At 34.9% G+C, this 19,574-nt stretch overlaps 2 protein-coding genes and 1 pseudogene across 3 annotated transcripts, besides 1 other annotated feature; 2 read left to right on the top strand and 1 right to left on the bottom strand.

Moving 5' to 3' along the window:
* Nucleotides 1-13,718: part of a mobile genetic element that runs on past the window's edge.
* TVAGG3_0871150 lies at nt 13,137-13,609 on the top strand (annotated as a pseudogene). The gene has a single exon. A coding segment is annotated over exon 1 (473 nt).
* A 1,988-nt stretch (nt 13,719-15,706) lies between the features above and the next one.
* On the bottom strand, nt 15,707-17,130 carry TVAGG3_0871130 (uncharacterized protein; the record flags this gene model as incomplete). Its single annotated transcript, XM_001312672.1, has 1 exon — nt 15,875-16,846. The coding sequence occupies one exon, from the start codon at nt 16,844-16,846 to the stop codon at nt 15,875-15,877; it is 972 nt and encodes a 323-aa protein (XP_001312673.1).
* A 941-nt stretch (nt 17,131-18,071) lies between these two features.
* TVAGG3_0871120 (uncharacterized protein) lies at nt 18,072-18,384 on the top strand (the record flags this gene model as incomplete). Its single annotated transcript, XM_051250048.1, has 1 exon — nt 18,072-18,384. A coding segment is annotated over one exon (313 nt), but the record flags the coding sequence as incomplete, so codon positions are not given.
* Between the last annotated feature and the right edge of the window lie 1,190 nt (nt 18,385-19,574).

Here is a 19,574-nt window from a genome sequence, read left to right as displayed (position 1 = left end):
CGAAGACTCGAAGGTGCAACACTTCCAAAATACCGACGAACTCAGAAGAGCAGCATGGCAGTATCTTCTTGACAACTTCTTTGAGTTCTCCAGGTACACCTTGGAAAATGCTGAAGAACTCCGACACAGAGAATTTGGAGAAATGGGATAGATTAAAGGCTTTCCCGAACTGCCTCCTCAGCCTATGCCTTACTTCCCAACCCTTGTTGGTTCAGCAAGCTCAACCCAGCATCTCAATCTCAATCCAATTCGAAGAGTAGACAAGAAGTTGAAGAAGGTCTGAAGCTTACGCAAAGAATTATGCCTTAGAGCCCCGAGGAAGAGATAGCTTCTGCATCTCATTCATCATAATCGGACCGATTCATCTCAGCACACGAATTCGGTCAAAGACAGAGACGACTACTCAAGCCAGTCTGAAGACTCTTCATCTACAATCAGTTATAGGTTGGACTCTCAAGAAAACGCAATTTACGCAAGGCAGACACCAAGCTGCGACTGCAAAACAGACTACTCACAGAGCCGTCAACGTCAAGACAAGGACTGACGATAGTCACTTCACTTTGCAGCTTGCCCATACAATAAAAAATAACAATTACGAGTTAAACTTTTATTCTTTCTTTCTGATTTGTTTAGAGCTGGTTCTCTTGTAGGAACCTTTCGTATCTTCCACAGGTTGGAATTTATGCGAAATATTTGGTACGCAATTCGCAGGTTCTTGTTTTGAACCTTGATGTATGTTATAACGGGTGCTTCATCACATCCTCAGGGAATAAGCTCGCTAGGCATCGTGACCAAGTTTCTCGTGACATCGGAGTCATAAAATGTGACCTTTAAACGTTGAAGTGTTTGTTTGATTTTAAACCTTTGTTTACCCTTTGTTTGTCAAGGTAGTATTGGATTGCAATTTCTCCAAATTCTCTGTGTCGGAGTTCTTCAGCATTTTCCAAGGTGTTCCTGGAGAACTCAAAGGTTGTCAAGAACATACTGCCATGCTGCTCTTTCTGGTTCGTCGGTATTTTGGAAGTGTTGCACCTTCGAGTCTTCGGACATGAAAAAATGACACTTTTCTATTAAACCGTTTTGGCATTCATGAGTGAGTATAGTTCTGCGAACCATTGAAGAGAAGAAGTACCCTTGCTGGCAAAGACAAAAATAGTTGCCTTAGTTGTCATTGCAATTGTACTCGTAATTGAATTCATTGTACTTCTCTTCACGTACATAAAACTCAAGAGACGGCATATGCTTTAGAAGCTACCATCTTACTAAGACTAAACACTTAGATTTTTCAAGCTTGACTTTTTACATTTTGAATTTTACACCAAATATATATTTTAGGGTAGAAGGTTAGATCTAACCTGTTTTCTAACCTCTTTTCTTACCTCTTGAATTTGTCATGAGTTTTCCCGAAATAAAAATAAAGTTGGTTTTTTTTAAAAAATATTTTTTATTTTATTGTAAGAACATGTTAGCAACAACAGCACAACTCGTTAGTCATGAACCCAACTTCAATGTTAGTAGAGATGAAAAAGCTTCATTCCTTCTTCATATACTTTTGAAACAAAAATCCAGAATAAAGCAAGACTTTTAACAAGTAAATTAGACTGTAGTGCGAAAGATGAAACAAATGAAACGTATCTTTATGAAATGCAGGACATTATTGACCAATCTACCTAAACTTCCTGAAATACAACAACAAAAGCTTACTATTCCAGAATTCGATGAAATAGAAGTCAAAGCAACTGACTCAGTAGAATAAAGAAGTTCATACGAAAGGTTAACTATGAGTTTCTTGGATTTCATTGCAACCACAAAGTCATGGACAAAGATTGCGACATGGTATATAAGAACATCTCTGACATATACAAATCTGAAGAGTTTAAGACACTACGACAACTTTGTTTCGTTAGTTGCAAAATGTTATGGCAGATAAGAGATAAAGATAGAAGAGGTAAGGTATGGAATGAACAGTAAAACCCGCAACTTTTGAGTTAAAGAGACAATTGACGCGCTTAGTCATACTAGAGTAAGATTTCAATGTACAATGCTAAAATGAACCCACAATGTTCAAAATGTAAAGCAGCAATGAGGAAATATAACTACTCCGTCAAAGAGATAGACGTATGCGAACGACTATGCTGACTTAAGAAAGAAGTAGAGAAACCAGCAGAAGATAAAATGGAATGTTGACATTTTCTGAACAAAAACTATCCAAACAGCTGACGATTTCCTCTATCTGATGTCAAGAAGAAATATAAAGAAACCTTCGGGCATTGTTAAACATTCGATGTACTGACGAAGAAATAGAAAGCTACGAAATTGTTTATAGAATTTCACGAATTCAAATGTTTACCATGTAAAACGCTTATAAAATAACTGGGGTAGAAATGAGGTTAGAAAACAGGTTAGATCTAACCTTCTAACATAAACATTATTTTTATGAATTCCGTATGAAATTTCATGAATTTCCTCATATGCTTGCTTCCCTCGGAAACGCGAGAGAAACAGCGAGTAGTGAAAAAACCCTGGTCGCCAAAAACTCTTTATTTTTCAAGCTTGACTTTTTACAATTTGAACTTTGTTTGCGTAGATATGAATTTCTGAAAGAAGTATGAGGGTCTTGTATGACTTTGTACTTCTCCCATAGTTCATGTCTGTCAAACTTACCTGCCATGGACTCTTTCATAAGTTCCATTGAAATCGTCTTCGGACAATCCAGGAAAAGTATGATATCAGTAAGTTTTTTAACATCCTTACTTAAAACTTTGGCTGTCTGTACACAAATGACAACTGAAATGTTAAAGTGTCTGAGCTTCTTAAGAATTCGACACACTGTCTTGTTTTCTGTTCTTTAACAAAGGATGAGAAGCAAAGTCATCTAAAGTAAGACATCTATGAGGGTAAGTCTTCAATCGTACGATTGCAATTTCTTCGAAATGTATTCTATCTCTTTTCTGTTTGTTTCTGAAGTGTTTCTTCTCTAATATTTCTCTGCTTTCCTCATTTGGTCTTTAAACTTAGAATTTTATACTCTATTTATAGCATTATACTTCAAACTCTTCTTTGGTACTTCTTTATCAATCTAACAACTCAGAGTCTTTTAAATACTAACTTAGACTTCTTTATAATATCTTTGAAACGAATTGACGGTTGGTCAAATTGACCAGAAGTACTACAAATGACTACTAACTCATAGAATGGGTTCTTCTCATCTAGTTCTTGTTGTTGTGCAGCCATTTTAAGATAAGTGAAAGTCTTACCCGACCCAGGTGGTGCGATTAGACCTGTTATACCATTCTGAGCAAATAGGAACTTGTCATGTATAGGCTTTATCTGAGCATTTTTTAACTTCCTCTTGTTCTTGTTTAAACAATTCTCAAATTTCTTGTCAATGTCAGCAAACTTTTTTCTAACATATTTTTAGAAAAATTAAAATTTTTATCTTTTAGAAAATGTCTAGCGATTTCGCTATCTATATTCGAGACAAGCTTTTTGACAGCAAAACATCTGTCGACCATAAAATCTTACATAGTTGTAAACAAGAAAGGTGAATGTTTGTTTAAAGTTCTGTTTCTGGGAATATGACAAGAACCATAAAACATTAGGCAGAGAAGTCTTAAATTTGTCAATGACAGACTTTTGACAGAGATGACGCCTCTTGGAGAGATGAAGTCCAACAATTCTTAGAATGCAAAGAAGACACATGCACTGTTCTTGAAGATGAAATAGAAAACAGAATAGAAGAGCTATTAAAGGACAAAGAACTTTTACAAAAAATATGGTTCTGAGAATTTGACATAACTCCACCAGAAAAGAAGAAGAGAGAAAAGAAAAGAAAAGAAAGAAAAGAAAGTAGAAGAAGAGAAGAAAGAACCTGAACCAGAGAAAAAGAAATTTGACATGTAAAAATAAATTTTATTTTTAGAACATTTCTGGGTCAATGTCAATGTTCTCTTCCTCTTTAGGAGCAAACACCGGTTAGACTCTAAAATCTTTTTACCCAACTTACCTTGAACTTCAACTATCTTTAGACTCATAATATTCATAGTCGTCTGCTTTCTTTGGTTCATAAGGTATAACAAGTTTGTATGCTTTGCCTTCTTTAAGGTTTGAGAACCTTCTGTCAAAATTTTCTCTTGACTGCTAACAAACCTTCTATGTCTAAGTCTTCAAATTTCGCACCATTTTTAGTCACAATAGCAAACTTAACTGGTTCGATGTTCCAAACTTTGCTGAATGTAGACTTTTCAAAATTGTAGAAGTAAACATTCAAATAAGCGAATGGGTCTAGTCTTCTTTGACTTCTGTCATGTACTTATTTACTGAAATATATTTCGTCATCTTTTCTATCGGATAAAAAAAGTTTTTTTTAAATTTACTCAGAAAAATTTTTCTTTGTTATACGCCATTCTGAACATCTAAAAGTTTTTGACATTTGCCAAGAATGTTCGTTAGAAGCTGTCATATAACCATATTCTTGACAATACTTTTTATACGAATCTGTACAATGACCTTTCATCTAATGACACAAAGTCGCTTTCTTCTATGAACAGTTCATATACACTCTTGTTTGCTTCTAACAATGTTTGTCTTTCTTCGGTATGTGGAATTTTTCTTGGATTGAACTTTGAAATATCTAATGTCATGAAATATGAGAACAAGTGGTTGTAAAAGTTAGGTGTCAAAGTTTCTGCTAAGTCGTCAAAATATTCTGTATCTTGCATATGGGATCTGACGTTCTGACAACTACATATCTTCTGTCAGAACTTTCTAACTTCATCGGAACAGCATTGTTTGAAAACATAATGAAGTTTGCAACATTTTCACAAACTCTTTGGTCTTTATATTTTCTTTCAACAACTCCAACTTTGTCTGTTATAAGACTCTTCAAAGCATCTGAGTTCAAAAACTTTTGTTGTATCTATACTTTGAAGTTCATTGCAAACTATAAGTTTCATATTCTCTATTGAAGAGTTAAATTTACCGCAGATGTTTTCTAAGTTTGTCATATTAGGGTTCGAATAGCCCTCTAACAGTTTGCATAAGATATCTGTAAAGAAAGTGTTCTTCCAGTTCCTTGTTTTCCAATTATAATGAGAGCAGTTTCATTTTTAGCACTTGGATGTTGTAAGATGTTTGCAACCAACATAAGATATACTCATAGACTCTTTCGTTTCCATTGCATATAATTTCTTTGACATGGTCTAACCAAGCTTCTATAATATTTTCTTTCCATTCTACTTGTTCGTATTTATATCCAGTGAAGATAGAATAGAAGTTTTGGAGAAGGTGTATAGAACTTTTACCTCGAACTGAAAAATCTTCTACTTGACAATAAGATATCCCAGAGATCTACATCTTCATTCCAACTTGGCGACTTTTATTTTCTTAAGTTTCTGTCTACATTCTTGTTCTGAAACTATTGTTGCTTTAGGTTTGTTAAAGACAAATCCCATTCTTTCATAACATAACATTTGGGGCAGAGTCGACATAAATGACTAAACGTTTCAAATTCTCGACTGCTTTGTTATAGTCTCGAAATGGACACATATTTCTGAATGCTTGGAAGTCATAAAAATCTGAAAACTCTATTCTGTACATTTTTATAAAAATAAAAAATATTTTTTTTATTCTTGACTTTGTTGTTGCATTTGTTCCATTTGTTGCATTTGTTGTTCTTGAGCTATTTGTTGTTGAAGTTGTTCTTTGTAATACAATACTTTCACCAGTTGCATCTTCCAATTCGAAACTTTCTGCCGTCATTGACAAATACATAGGACATAAAAGTTTTACAGGAAACAAAGTTTGCTCAACTAAGGTTAAGTTTATGTTTGCTAAAGTGTTTGAGTTTACTAAAGCTGAAAACTCTGCATTCGAATGAACAATAGGCAAACCAGCAGAGAATGTGTTGTTTATACGCATGAGTATCTTTTGGTCATAGTAGTTTCTGTCGACATTCGAATAGCACTTTGAACCTAAGTTTGAAACAATATATAAAATAGGTGTACTTAAAGTCAATGGAACAGACAAACTTGTATGACACCTTTTCCTGTTTATGGAAACTGTTGGTAGTAAAACCAGATATAAGTTTTGTATTATAGCTCATATTGTTTATAGTAAACTCAGTCGGACATCCAACATAATGAAACCTGCTCTAGTTGCAGCACATGTTACTCCGTCCTTAAAGTATTAAATAAGTCAACAAACCTGTTGGTGTATATCTGAGTAAGTATCTTCAAAGGAGTATTTTTTACCATTCACAACATAAGTCTTCTGGTGTCAAAGAGCAAAACAGGCTTTAGTCGTCATTGTGTTTAAGGTTAGTTTACAATATCGTCCTTGAGGACTTTGTAAGTTTGTTGTTATAGAATTATATGACTCAGGGTTTTTAGTCGTAATAGTATAAACCATTATATCTTCTGCCATTTACTTAGCAAATAAATTTTAATGAAATGTTGTGGTCGTCAATAATTTTTATGACGTCTGGGAACTATACTTTTAGTTCAACTGTTTCACCTCCTTTCATAACGTATATCTTGTCAATGACATTATATGAAACACACCAGCAACTAATGTCGGGTTCTATTTCTTTGATGTTTATATCGTCTGCCTCTGTCAAAAGTTTCAATAGTTCTTTCAAAACTTCATGAGGTGCGATGACATATGAGTTCACTTTTACAGGGTTGTGTTCGACAAGTTTAACATTTATACCTAAAGCTTGACAAATCTTCTCCTGAGTTTTAAGTTTGTCTTTAAGTTGTTGGTAGTCGTTTCGAATATCTGCAACAGAACTTAGTCTCTGCTAACTCAGGGTATGTTGGTTCTTTTACAGGAACTATTGTTATACCATCTTGGTCTTCGTATGGTTTCCCCACTTCACATCTCTTTCTTTGACATTGACAAAACACTTTGACTGTTTGTTTGAGTTGGTGAATTTTAACTTCACATCTGCCACCGCCATTAAACCTTTTGAAACACTTACGCTTCTATTTTTCGGAAAATGACATTTTACTTTTAGAATAAAAAGATGGACGTATTCGAGTATCTCTTCGAATTGAAGCAGAACAAAGTTTACACACACAAACAATACAAATACATTGACAGAATAGTTCTTTTTTACACAAACAATGGAAAATGTTATAGAATAGCAGTCTTTGCTGAACAAAATATTTTCATAAAGCAAAGAAAGTTGGTATAACCGAAATGGTGAAAGTTCTTGAAGCAGACAAAAATATAACAACAAAACTGACCGATATTTCTAAAGGAAAGTTTATAATACAATTTTATGTCAAAACTGGCGTACTGTCAATATTTGACGGAGAGAAGTCAGTTCAAGAACAACTTACTGACCTGCTGCCAAAATCTGCTCGATGGAAGCTGTCGTTATGCCAATCTGAGGAGCCCCAGCAGGTTTCATCGAACGAATTTTCAAAAGAGCATCTTCCGTGAAAGTGTATTGGTTTTGTAAACTTCTTTGCTTTCAGTTCATCTGGACGTCTCTGTCACCAGTATATTGTATTTTGTAGTACCAACAGTTGAAATACCACCATAAAGTCTTCTGGTCAGCAAATGGAATGCCAAGCCAAAGTTTGAACGGTCTCCATTTGTATATTGATTTTTTGACCTCCTGTATGAGTCCATACTTTCACATATGGCATAATAGAACTTTGCATTTCAGGGTTAATGGTTGTTGTGAAGTTGTTGTTAAGTTCATAGCATCTAATGTCAAGTTGTATGACCTCATATCCTCAACTGTGGAATATTTTCTCTTGGATAGTATTTGCATCTATGTTTATATGGTATTTAATACAGGGTTGTAGAAGCAAGAATAGTCATTTATAGTTCGTCTGAACAGTACAAACATAGTATCTGCATGTTTCATTGCAGTTGTTAAGGCAATATCTGTTCTTGCACCTGGGTCAGCACTTTGGTTTCCAACTTCACCTGCAAAGTCTTTGACAGATATTTGGTGTATAGGGAACATAAGTGGAACTGCAATATATTTGGCAGCTAAAGCATTTGAAATATCTGGGTCCAACATATAGACTGCAAGTCTGCTTTCTATTCTCTTGCATTCAAATTTTCGCATGTGAACTTAACTGGGTCCCAGCAGTTCCGCAGCATTGAAATAATAGTTTACTTCAGTGTTGAGGTTTGAGAAACCAAAGTCTAAGTCAACTTTGTCTTTGCAAAATTCGGCGAATGACGTTTGATTTGTTCCCTTTACGTCTGTAAGAGTGAATGGGTCTTGTGTTGGTGCAATGACTAAGTTATTTTTGCTTGGAGTAAGTTCGATAGAAATTTTTCCTGCCCAGTTTGGCAAGTATCTTAAAAACCTGAAGATGAGGAAAGATGACAAAGGAACTCTAAGTTTCAGTTTTACTTTGGTTACTGCTGCTGCAGTTTGTCCAGAAAGGTTAACATAAACTCCTGGAACGTTAGGGTCAAGTCTTCTTATTTTCTCAATAGTTGCATACTGGTCTGTTTGTTCTCTAGCTTGTGGTTGTACTGAGTTTCTCAAAGCGAACCATTCATAGTTTGCCCATGTTACTGTTTGAACTAAGTCAGAGTTAGAATATATCTTATATCCCATGAAAACTTCTGGAGCATATTGGTATCCGACATAGAAAATTCCATTGCAACTTTCTTGTCAGACAACTTGGCAGAAGGTTTTATTTCAATGTCTTGTTCCACGTATAAGAAAGAGTTGTCAATAGAAATATATGAAACCTGTCGCATGCAATATCTACTGTTGTAGAAACCTTCTCCAAACTCACCTACGTTTCCATAAGAACAGCAGTTGTATATTCGTAAGTTCCAGGAACTATTTCTGACCTTCTAATGGCATTGTCGCATCGTTATACCATTCGGAAACATTTCCATTCATAGCATCCAAAACTGTTGGCGTTATATTCTGAGCGGCGTACATTTCATATGGGTAAAAATATAGAATAGTTGGATTTATATACATAATAGAACCCACGTGGACCAAGCTTTACTTTCTTCCTGACTGAGTTTTTAACTCTTCTTTTTCTTCATTGCCCTCTGCTTGAGTTGTTGCATCTTTGCATTTTGTTCATCTAGTATGTTGCAAATTTCCCATGTCCTTTTTGCTTTTGGCTCTGGTCGCCCATCTTCAGGTAACCTATATCCTAGAAAGAGTTGTCATAGTCTGTATTTGAGTCTTCGCGTATTGTTTGCATGACTCTTTCCTGAGTTTCCGGTTCAAGCTCTTCAAACAGTGCCTGTCCATATGGAATATTGCTCGTTTCCAAATATATGTTTTTGTAGCCATTCTGGTTTTCTTTCTGTTCAACTATATCTTTTGTGAATGGAAGCTTTTACCCAATCTTTCAGTCTTGCGTCATTTATTTCTGTAGTTGGTTTTATTTTGTCAAGGAACATGTTTTTCAATACTAACATTTCATTTGGTACTGTCCATTTGAGTTTTCTTAAATATTCATCCCTTCTCAGTTCATTGTCTGCAAAGTAAGTTTTTATGACATTTTGTAAATTTCGTTTGCAAGGTCATGTACAATAGGTTCTCTTCTTCGCTCTCCCTAACTTTCTTTCTAAACTCTTCACCAAATATACCATCTCTATGGTTCTGTGTAGTTCTTTGAGATAAATGTTCTAGAACGTCAGGTGTTATATTTCCATCAGCCATGTTCATTTCATACTGGTCCAAAATATCTGCATGTTTCATATCTTTCATGGCATTAAAGCCGCGCTTAAAATACCAGCTATATCTGGTTCACCATTGACTTCCATTGCGTCTACAACTTCTTGGAATTGAGGTTGTAAGTTTATGAACACCTATCCGGGTTAGCTTTATGACCCCATCTCATTGTAGTTCCATCGTCTGCAGAAACAAAAGTAGGTTTGTTTCCATCTTGGTTAGGTTCTGAATGAACTTTAAACAATGTTTCATTTCTATATGTTTTTCTTGAAATTTAACCTTTTATTTTCACGAGTTCATCCGAAGATTGAACGTTAAATGCTCGTAAGTAAAAGGGTTGTTGTATTTGTGTACATTTTTTTCAGTTCTTCCATTCTATGCTGAATATTTTTCATATCTGGTGTTGGAGTTCTTTTGTATGTCGGCAAACATTTTTCGATATTCTTCTACTATGTCAGCCGAACTTTCTTAGACTCTTGGAAAGATTCCATTCACCTCATGCTCTTGTTGAGGGTCAAGATTTTTCGGCTGTTCCAAATCTTCATTAGTTCTGTGAAGTTAGTTTCCAAAGGAGTGACTTGTTCGTTTCCTTCAGGCTCTTCTAGCTGTTGTTGCTGAACTATTTCTTCCATGTCTGGTTGTATCTGAACTATTTCTTCCTGTGGAGTTCTTGTACTCATCTGCTGGCATTTCATATATCCGAGACCGTTTTTAACAATTTCCCTATCTACGTCATCCGCATTCATAAGCTTTGTTCTTTCGTTCCGTCTCTATTTTTTACGCGTTTCATGACGAAAGTTGAATTGTCATTTAGCTCTGACATCAAATATCTCGAGTAAATTCATCCATGTCATTTGGATGATATGCTATTAAATCATATCCTTAGCGACTTGTATTTTCCAGGTTTGAGATTATATCGTTTTGGTGCTGAGCCATAAAGCTAAATAGGTTCGGGTCAGTATTTCCATCCTTGAACTTTCCAATAGCTTCTTTATATCTGTCACTAAAGTCAACAGTATCTGGAACCACACTCTTCTTTAAGCATTTTTAAGAATTCTGTTTCCTTGTTCTCTACTTCTTTTTATGTCCTTGCTCTGTTTGTGGTTGTTGTTGTGCAGGGTTTTGAACTGTTGGTTGTTGTGCTGGTTGTGGAGGTGGTTGTTGTGCTGGTTGTTGTGTTGGTTGTTTGTGTTGGTTGTTGTGTTGGTTTTGGTGCATGCCTGTGTCTGTGTCCATGTGACGATGTAAATGTTTCTAGGTAGTCCTGGTGCAGGTGCTTTCTCTGGAGGTTTGGTGGTATATAAGTTCCACCAGCTGGCACATATGTTCCATCTGCAGCGTAAGTGCCTACCTGACTTTTCGTTCTTAAGAAAGCATTTACTAGGTCTGTTTTGGTCTGTTGTAACTCTTTTTCTTGACTTTCCACAACAGTTGCTCTAACGGCGTCATAGGCACTTTGAACTGCCTGTCTCGTTGCTGCATCTGTTATTTTCGTCATATTTTGTTGCTACTTCTCTTAACTCTTTGTCGAAACCTTCAGACTTCAGTTTCTTTCCAGATGAGAAGTCGTTCACTTGTTTCACCTTACTATGAAGAGCTTCGAAAGCGTTTCTTAAAGTCAGCATTTGTTAAAGCTTCATTTGAACTATCTTCATCCGCTTGTATTTTTGTCCTTATTGACCCTATAAGCTGGGCTGCTTTAGCGTTGGCTTGGGCATCTAACCAGTCATTGTTAGCTTTTTATATATTTCTGCGCTTTTCATTGCCTTTTGCATGGCTGCGTCGTTATTTTTACTTTCTTGTGCTAAGTTTTCATACTGTACGGTTTGGTTTTGCAACTGTAAAAGTTTTTCTGCCTTACATTTGCTTCAACTTCTTTTTTTTTATCATCGCTACACATAATGTCTTCAGGGCTTTTGTTATTCTCTTCATCTTTCAGTACTTTATATTAGTAGTATGGTTTTTCAAATTTACAACATCTTGTTCCATTTTTGCTACTTCTGCTGCTTTTTCTGCACTTTTTTTGCATATTCCTCTGTACTTAGTTCTTTCAGTTGTTCTTTTTCTTCTTTTTCTCTACGTTTAACTCATTGAGTTTCTTTGTGTGTCTGTCATATTCTAGTTTCTTTTTCGTTTTCACTTATTTGCTTCTGTATGTCTATGTTTGACTTTTTGACATCTGTTATTTGATTTTTGAGTGAACTCAAATTCATTTGACTTTGAGGGTTATTGCTGTTCCGTCTGCAGCTCCACCATAGCCTGCCATTTTCGCTAAAGTGCCGCTCTTAAACCTCCACTCTGTGCACAATAACTCGGTTTAAAAGCATAGGGTTGCTTGACATTTGTTGCAACATAGTGGGTCATTCATAATTTGTTGTTGCAACTGTTGTTGTGGTGTTAGTTTTACTATTGGATGTTTCAATGCTTCTCTTCCTTTACGTATATTCTTACGTAGCTTACGTGGCATTTTAAGTGAAGTAAAAAACGGTTTTTGACAGATGTTTATATGACACTTTTGTTTCAGCACAAAAAACTACTCGGTCAAAGTGTTGTCAGTTTTGTAAAATAACCGTCCTATCTCATTCTATAAGGAAAAAGGCTTCTCAAAGTATACTTCCTTGGAACGCCTGTAACTTTTCCTGTAGCGACGATAGACCCTTACTTGTCCGGACAAAGTTATACTATTTTGAGTGCTCTACAAAAAAAGTCAATAGCGACGACTCTCAAAAACCGTTGTGTAAAAAGTTTTACCGTTGGACAAAAAAGTATATATAGAAAACAAAAAACGGTATAGTTCATTCAATATTTGAGATGGAACGTTTTCCAACGGTAACTATTAAATAAAATAAAAAATAGAGGGGGTCTCCGTTGGTAAAAACGGTTTATTTCAAACTTTTCTATGAGTAGTCCGAAAAAAACAGTTTATTTTTTGTCTAATGGCATTCGCTAGCGTGTTCGCTCCAAATTCACCTGAAGAAATTGCTTGCAAACTTTCAGCACCCACAGGTTTAGAGCCTCAATATCAAACTGCAGCATCTACACATTCTCCAAGCAGAACAGACAATTCAAATTCAATTTTGTCCTGCAATTCGCTCATCCAAAGCCACTTTCACTACCAAAACAATACCAAACGAGCTCCGTATTACAAAGAACACAAGCAACGCTGAACTACGCAAATACTACTCAGATTGTCTGAAGAATACTTCAATTCAAAGCCAGAAGAAAGAGTTGCTGCAACTTTTAACAAAGAATATTGTGAACAACTCAACAAAGTTCTTGAGAGCTTTACCAAACTACAAAAAGAAACACTGACCCATTCGAATTAGGTGACACAATTGTCAACTATTTTCCAACAATTACAAAGATAATGGTTGACAGAACTATATGTCAGCTTATTGAAGTCTTCCACCCAAAGCTGCAAAAAAAGTCGAACAGTTTTGGGTCGAATTCAAAATTAAAGAGTTATGGATATCAGGATGACGAAGAAAAACGTGAGTACGGACAAGAAACAGCAAAATGGCAATGTCTTAGCTCACTCAACCCCAAGTTCAAACCATTATTTTACTCAGACAACAACACAATTCAAGTACGCAAAATTGCTATTCATTTCGTTAACCAAGCAGAAGACATTGAAGAAGGAGACTCTATCTCAGTTTATGTTGCTACTGCAAATTTTTCAAGGACGAATTTGGAGACCAATTCTCATGCATGTTTCAAGCCACGTCAGCAACTCTACGTTGAAACTGAAATAACACTCATGCATGGAATGTATCTCAAGTTTGAAAGCCAATTGGAAAACACATACAACATTTGGCTTTCATACATTCAGTTCGATACCAGATGGCTTTGATGTTGAAGAAGAAGACTCTACTCAAGAAGATGAACCAAAGACTCAATCAAGAAGAGTCCTCCGAATTCACACCCGAAGACTAACAATTTTCCGAATAAAACTTCAATTATACTAAACATCTTCAGGGCTAGAAGGCACAGAGTGCCTGGAAGCCCCACTACCTTTTTTTTTTTTTTTTTTTTTTTTTTTTTTTTTTTTGAGTGTAAATGTCTTACAATTTTTGAAAATTTTTTAAATCTTGATTTATTCAAAAACGTAAGAATAAAAACCGTAAGATCATACATTTTTTACTTCATATGTTTAAAAAAATGATACAAAATCGCTCGATATTGTATGAATCTTTACGTTTACAAAAAAAGTCACAAACCCATCATATCCTACTACTTGAAAACTTTGGGAAGAATGTGATGTGAATTGTTTATGGTAACATTACCATCTTCAGCGTAATCCGTAATTAGAGATTCAAGCCATAATTTTATAATAAAATTGATTTTGAAAATATTCTGAGGTGATTTTAAGAAAGAGTAGAAAAAGATCAATATGATAACGATACATTATTCAAATTGATATAAAAATCATGTGTTTTTTTGAAAATACAAAAATTATAGTTTATTTCGATTTTAAACAAGGCCTTTGCATCTTTCAATGCTTCGAAGGCCTTCTTGGCCACACCTATGAGGGAAGGATCAGTAACAAACGCCATCATAGCAGTTTCTTTGAAATAAGCTGGAATAATGCAGCTGATTTCGCTCTTATCAAGTTTAATCATGTTATTTCTGTCATTTGTATAAATCCGCCTTAAGAAGTGGATGTTCATTATCCAAGCCGTATCTGAAGTTCAGCTTGCAAACGCGAAGCGATTCAGCCTTTACCGTGCTCGTTAGAGTATTCTGCGATGTCTTCTTCGATAGAATTTGACGGGCGTTGGGAATATTGAATTCCATCCTTATTTGTTGGATGAACTTTAATTTCACCAATGCATTTGTAGAATTTTCGAGTAATAATGTCGTTGGCTATTTTCTGAGCTTCTTTCCGCAGTTTCCTCGTTCTATGAGATATAAGAGATCTGCAATCGAATTTGATGAATTCGTTCGGGTCATTGAGTGACGTTGATATTCCAAGTGCGGTTCCGCTTCCTTGAGCATATCCGTAATCATAAGAGAAAGAGCTTGATTTACTCGATGCTGGTAGACGCGCCTGTGCATATCGATTCTGTTAAAGAATACCTTTCGATTGTGGTCGTTTCTGATTTTCTGTAGGTTAATTCGCCTTGAGTTATTCTACAGTTGAAAATGAGCCTTTCTGTATCGAATCTGGCTGAAAGGAATTTCTTTCATATCGGCGGGCGAGATGAAGTCGAGCTTGTCGAGGTCAATATCTGTAACATGGTTCGCAATAATTTGGGAAGTCCAAACTGGGAAGTTTTCGTAAGGCTCGCCTCGAATAAAGTTGCAGGCTGCCTCGTAGATGTATCTGGGAAGAGGAAGTTTGTATTTGTCGATCATATTTTCTAAAATACGAACAGAATTATCTTCATGATCCCAAGTTGGGTCAAATAAATGAGCAACAGCTTCAAAGCAGTGACTCCATGGTCCGTGACCGATATCATGGCATAAACCTGCAATAACGACTGCATGCTCCCATTCTTCTTTAATATTTAACTCTGGTTGGTTTATTTTAAGATGTGTCATGAACTGTTGAGCTAGGTGTGCAACACCCAATGAATGTTCGAAGCGAGAGTGTGTTGCAGCTGGATAAATCCACGATGTTGTTCCTAATTGAGGAATATGACGCATTCTCTGGAATTCAGGAGTATCTATAATGGGCCAGCAATAGGCTGGAATGCTAAGTGGTCCATATACTTCATCCTGTGGCGAATGCGCTTTCATTCTTTGAAAAAAAAATTGTTTATTTTTGGGGTATGGGATTTTTATTTTGGGGTGTAAAATTTATTCTAATTTGATAAAAATACTTGGAATTTTAAATGATCGCATAAATTCAATAATAATTTCCGTATAAATTTTGTTTTTTATTTGAAATATTAAAATTTTTTTGAACTGAATTCAATTATACACGCACTACATGTGGGTCATTAGAATACCCGATCTCCACAACTGCAGTCCTTAATCAAAATATGTATATAAAATGCTCATAAATGTTAAATTCTGATGATCATTGAGCATTTATATGCAACAGAATCCACTTTACAAAATATAAGGGCTTCTAAATCGAAACTTTTATTTAAAAAAATATGAAAAATTATTTGAAAATTTAATTAAAAAGTTTATTATGATCAAACAGATAGCTATAGTATATACTTTGTCAATTTTCGTAGTAAGCTCGTATAATTATGGTTTTTCGTCGAAAATATAACAAAAAGCGAATAATCCAGCAGTAATTAACGTTGTGTATCCCAAAATAGATAATGCTGCACTAAAAGCATTGGTTGAACACCTTATAAGCTTTCTTTGGTAATTTTGAAGACGATTATTGTAAATTTTCTGTGCGAGTTCTTTATCTTTCTTCATTCCGAGTCCGTTGTAAAGTAGCATACAAAATTCGTAAATTGCATCTTCTCCTGCTATTTGATCTGGATGAATAATTGAAGTTTTCAAATAACCAATAGAAGCAATGAGATTCTTATGGCATTTAATTGTAGAAAGAGGCGACAAGCAAATTCCTAGTAAATTGGAGGCTATTATATTAGAATTTTTAGCTGATCTGCAATAAACTATAATTATATCGCCATTGATGTTCATTTTGTAGTACATGTATGCCAATAGTAATTTTGGTTGTTGTGTGTATTTTGCAACGATTAATTCCATTGCTGGGACGAATAAATCGTATAATGGTAAAAGTTTGATATGAAATGTGACAAGATCTAAGATTGGTGAGATCCATCTTGATTCGATAATGATTTTTGATAGTTTCCTTGCTGTGTCAAGATCAGGAAAATCGTCTCTTGCAATTGTGAAAAGATCTGGTGTATGATCTTTCCATGGTTTGGCATCAAGTATATCCAACCTTTGCAATTCTTCTTTGAATTTTAGCTTGATATTAATTGTTTTTTCATTTTGAGAAGATTCGACTTGATCTATGTGTAAATCTGGTTTAAATAATCCACATATGAATGAAAATGGGCATGTATCGCATCCAACGTATATTCCTTTTTCATCATATTCGATTTTTATTTCTTCAAGATTCAAAGAATCAAATCGAGAAATAAAAAGTTCATATTGGGAACCAGTAATAGAGAAACTTACTGGATCAATTAGTTCTATTGTATCTGGTTCAGCTGGAGGAGGATTTTCTTGAGTCATTGTCACTTTTTATGAAAAATTTAACTGATGTTACATAGTTCTTTAATCTACTTTCTTAATATCACATACAAATAAAAAAAAAAAAAAAAAAAAAAAGGTAGTGGGGCTTCCAGGCACTTCGTGCCTTCTAGCCCTGAAGATGATTATTATAAATGAAGTTCTTATATATACGGGTCTTCCAGGAGCTTTTCACAAATTATATATGTTTTCATGTTTTGTCACTTTTCTGTCACTTTTCAGGTAAAAAACATTTTTATATATATATAAATGAATTTTACAAAACCACCGTTACCGTTCTTTGGAAATAAGAGTAGATGTAAAGATATTATATTGAGAGAACTTAAGAAACTACCGAATGGTCTAACATTTGTAGATTTGTTCGGTGGAAGTTTCTATATATCCCATTTATGTCATATAATATTCCCAGACTCAAAGATTATATGCAATGACTTCGACAACTATATGGACCGTCTCAAACATATTCCAGACACAAACAACATATTGAAAGAGTTAAAAGAAAAGATACCTATAGGTAAGATGGAACGTATACCATTAGATAAGAAAAATATTGTGAGAGAGGTTTTGAAAAAAGCAGAATATATAGACTGGGATAGTATATCTGCTAGACTATTATATAGTGGTTCTATAAGAGTTCATGACATTGAAACACTTATGTCAAAAGTTTTATATCTTAACTATACAAATGTTTTCAAACAGAACATAGAAAAATATATTGAGGGTATAGAGTTTGTGAGATGTCATTGGACAGATTTGTATGAAAAATATAAAGACAAGGAAAATGTTTTCTTTATAGTGGACCCGCCGTTCTATAACACATGGGATTTTCAATACCAAGTAGACTGGACTTTGAGAGACTCTTTAGAAACTTTAGACGTTATACATAACCATCCATGCTTTTACTTTACATCCGATAAAAGTGGTTTGGAAACCGTTATGAGATGGTTAGAGGACATACATGACTATGAGTTTATATATGACAAGATAGAATATGAGAGAGGTCCTATAAACTGGAGAAAGTGTCATAACAAAGAAATTTTATTAGTAAGTAAATGTGGTTTGAAATAGGACTACTTGTTTTAGGTTTTTTCCATTGTGTCATTTATTTCTTTGACGTGGCAGAAAAGTACAGAGAATATGAAGATGAACCAATGCCTGCAAATGTTCAGCATATGTACTCGTAAGAGATATTTTTATCTAATATTAAATGGACGCACAGAACTTAGCGAATGCACAGCAACCTGGACAACCAAACCCAGAGAATATTCCAAATGAAGTTAGAATACAAACTGCAATGGCAAACTATGGTCAAGTGCCAACAGATGTACAAATGCAAACTGCCATGTCAAATGACGCTGCGTTAGGTTTGCCACCATGGTATGCAAATATGAGATGGAAAGAGTTTTATACAAACCCTGAAGTGGGATATAAACAACTTTATGCAGATGACGCGAACACAGGAGTTGACCCAGAATATGTTTTCTACCAGAGGAGAAACAGAATGTATGAGCTCCAGTTAAAGAATGTATGGAACTCAACAGGAACGTAAGAGACTAGGCGGACATTAGATTTTTACATATAGTAAAATGGGTTTCTTCAGTAAGATAGGAAACTTCTTTCGAAATGTTGGAAGAGGTATATGGAATGGAATAAAAACCGTAGGAAGAGGAATTTGGAACGGAGTCAAAAATATTGGTAAAAAGTAGGTCAGTTTGTTGGTATTATACCTAAAGACCCTGAACCAGAAGAACAAGCTCCTGTTATACAACAGCCTGAACCTGCACCACAGTCTAGTTGGCAACCAAATCCAACACCTCAACCGTATTAAAAAATTATATTTTTACCGTTCGATAGTAGTTGTATATGAAACTAAGTTCTAAGTAAAACGCATGGTATAATGGAATTATTCTTTTTCTTCCATCTGTAGTAAACCATACTTGAAAGTCTGAAATACTTCCACTTGGTGGTTCATATAACTTTGTAGGTTTTTCGTAAAAGTCATTTGCCAAGCATAAGAAAGAGTTTTGAGCGCCAGAAATGAAGCATGAACAATAATAGCAGCTGGGTCGAAAACATCTTTAAATAAATATGTTCATCTCTTGCATATCGACTGTAAATATTTGCTAAAGGAAGTTTGACTTTCTGATTTAACATTCTTTGCAAATAATACCATGACATTGCAGTGAATTCTGTATATATTTGTTCGTCTTTCTTTGGATTGTCTTCGTAGATTTGAAATGACACTTGTGAATTTTGTTTGTCTATACAATTCTCACATAAAGTGTGCTCTCGGTATTTGCATATTCATCAGCATATTTTGCATAACATGAATTTATTTTATCTTCTATATTTTTTAACGCAGTCTGTAGAGAAGATGAAAGGTCAACTTGTATTAGCTCAATTTCTTCCCACATTTTTCGTTTCCCTTCAGATATATAATCTATATGAAACCTTACAATAAATGGAAAACTTTTATCTTCTACAGACACAAACTTCATTCTACGAAAGCCAATAGCTTTTGTGACAGATGGGTCTCTTAGCCTCTTAATGGGTAGTCAAAACGAATAGCCTTCATGCTTTACGGTCTCTGTCTCAAACTTTTGACCGACATTGTAAAAAGTTCATCTAATGGTTTAGTTGTAGCAACTCTTGAATTTTCTTTTTCTATTGGAAGCATATTTTATCTAGAATAAAAATGTCGAAAGATATT

The sequence above is a fragment of the Trichomonas vaginalis genome, chromosome VI (assembly GCF_026262505.1).
Source record: "Trichomonas vaginalis G3 chromosome VI, whole genome shotgun sequence".
NCBI lineage: Eukaryota > Parabasalia > Trichomonadida > Trichomonadidae > Trichomonas > Trichomonas vaginalis.
The sequence above is the reverse complement of the archived record's forward strand: the minus strand, read 5'-3'. Positions and strand labels throughout refer to the sequence as shown.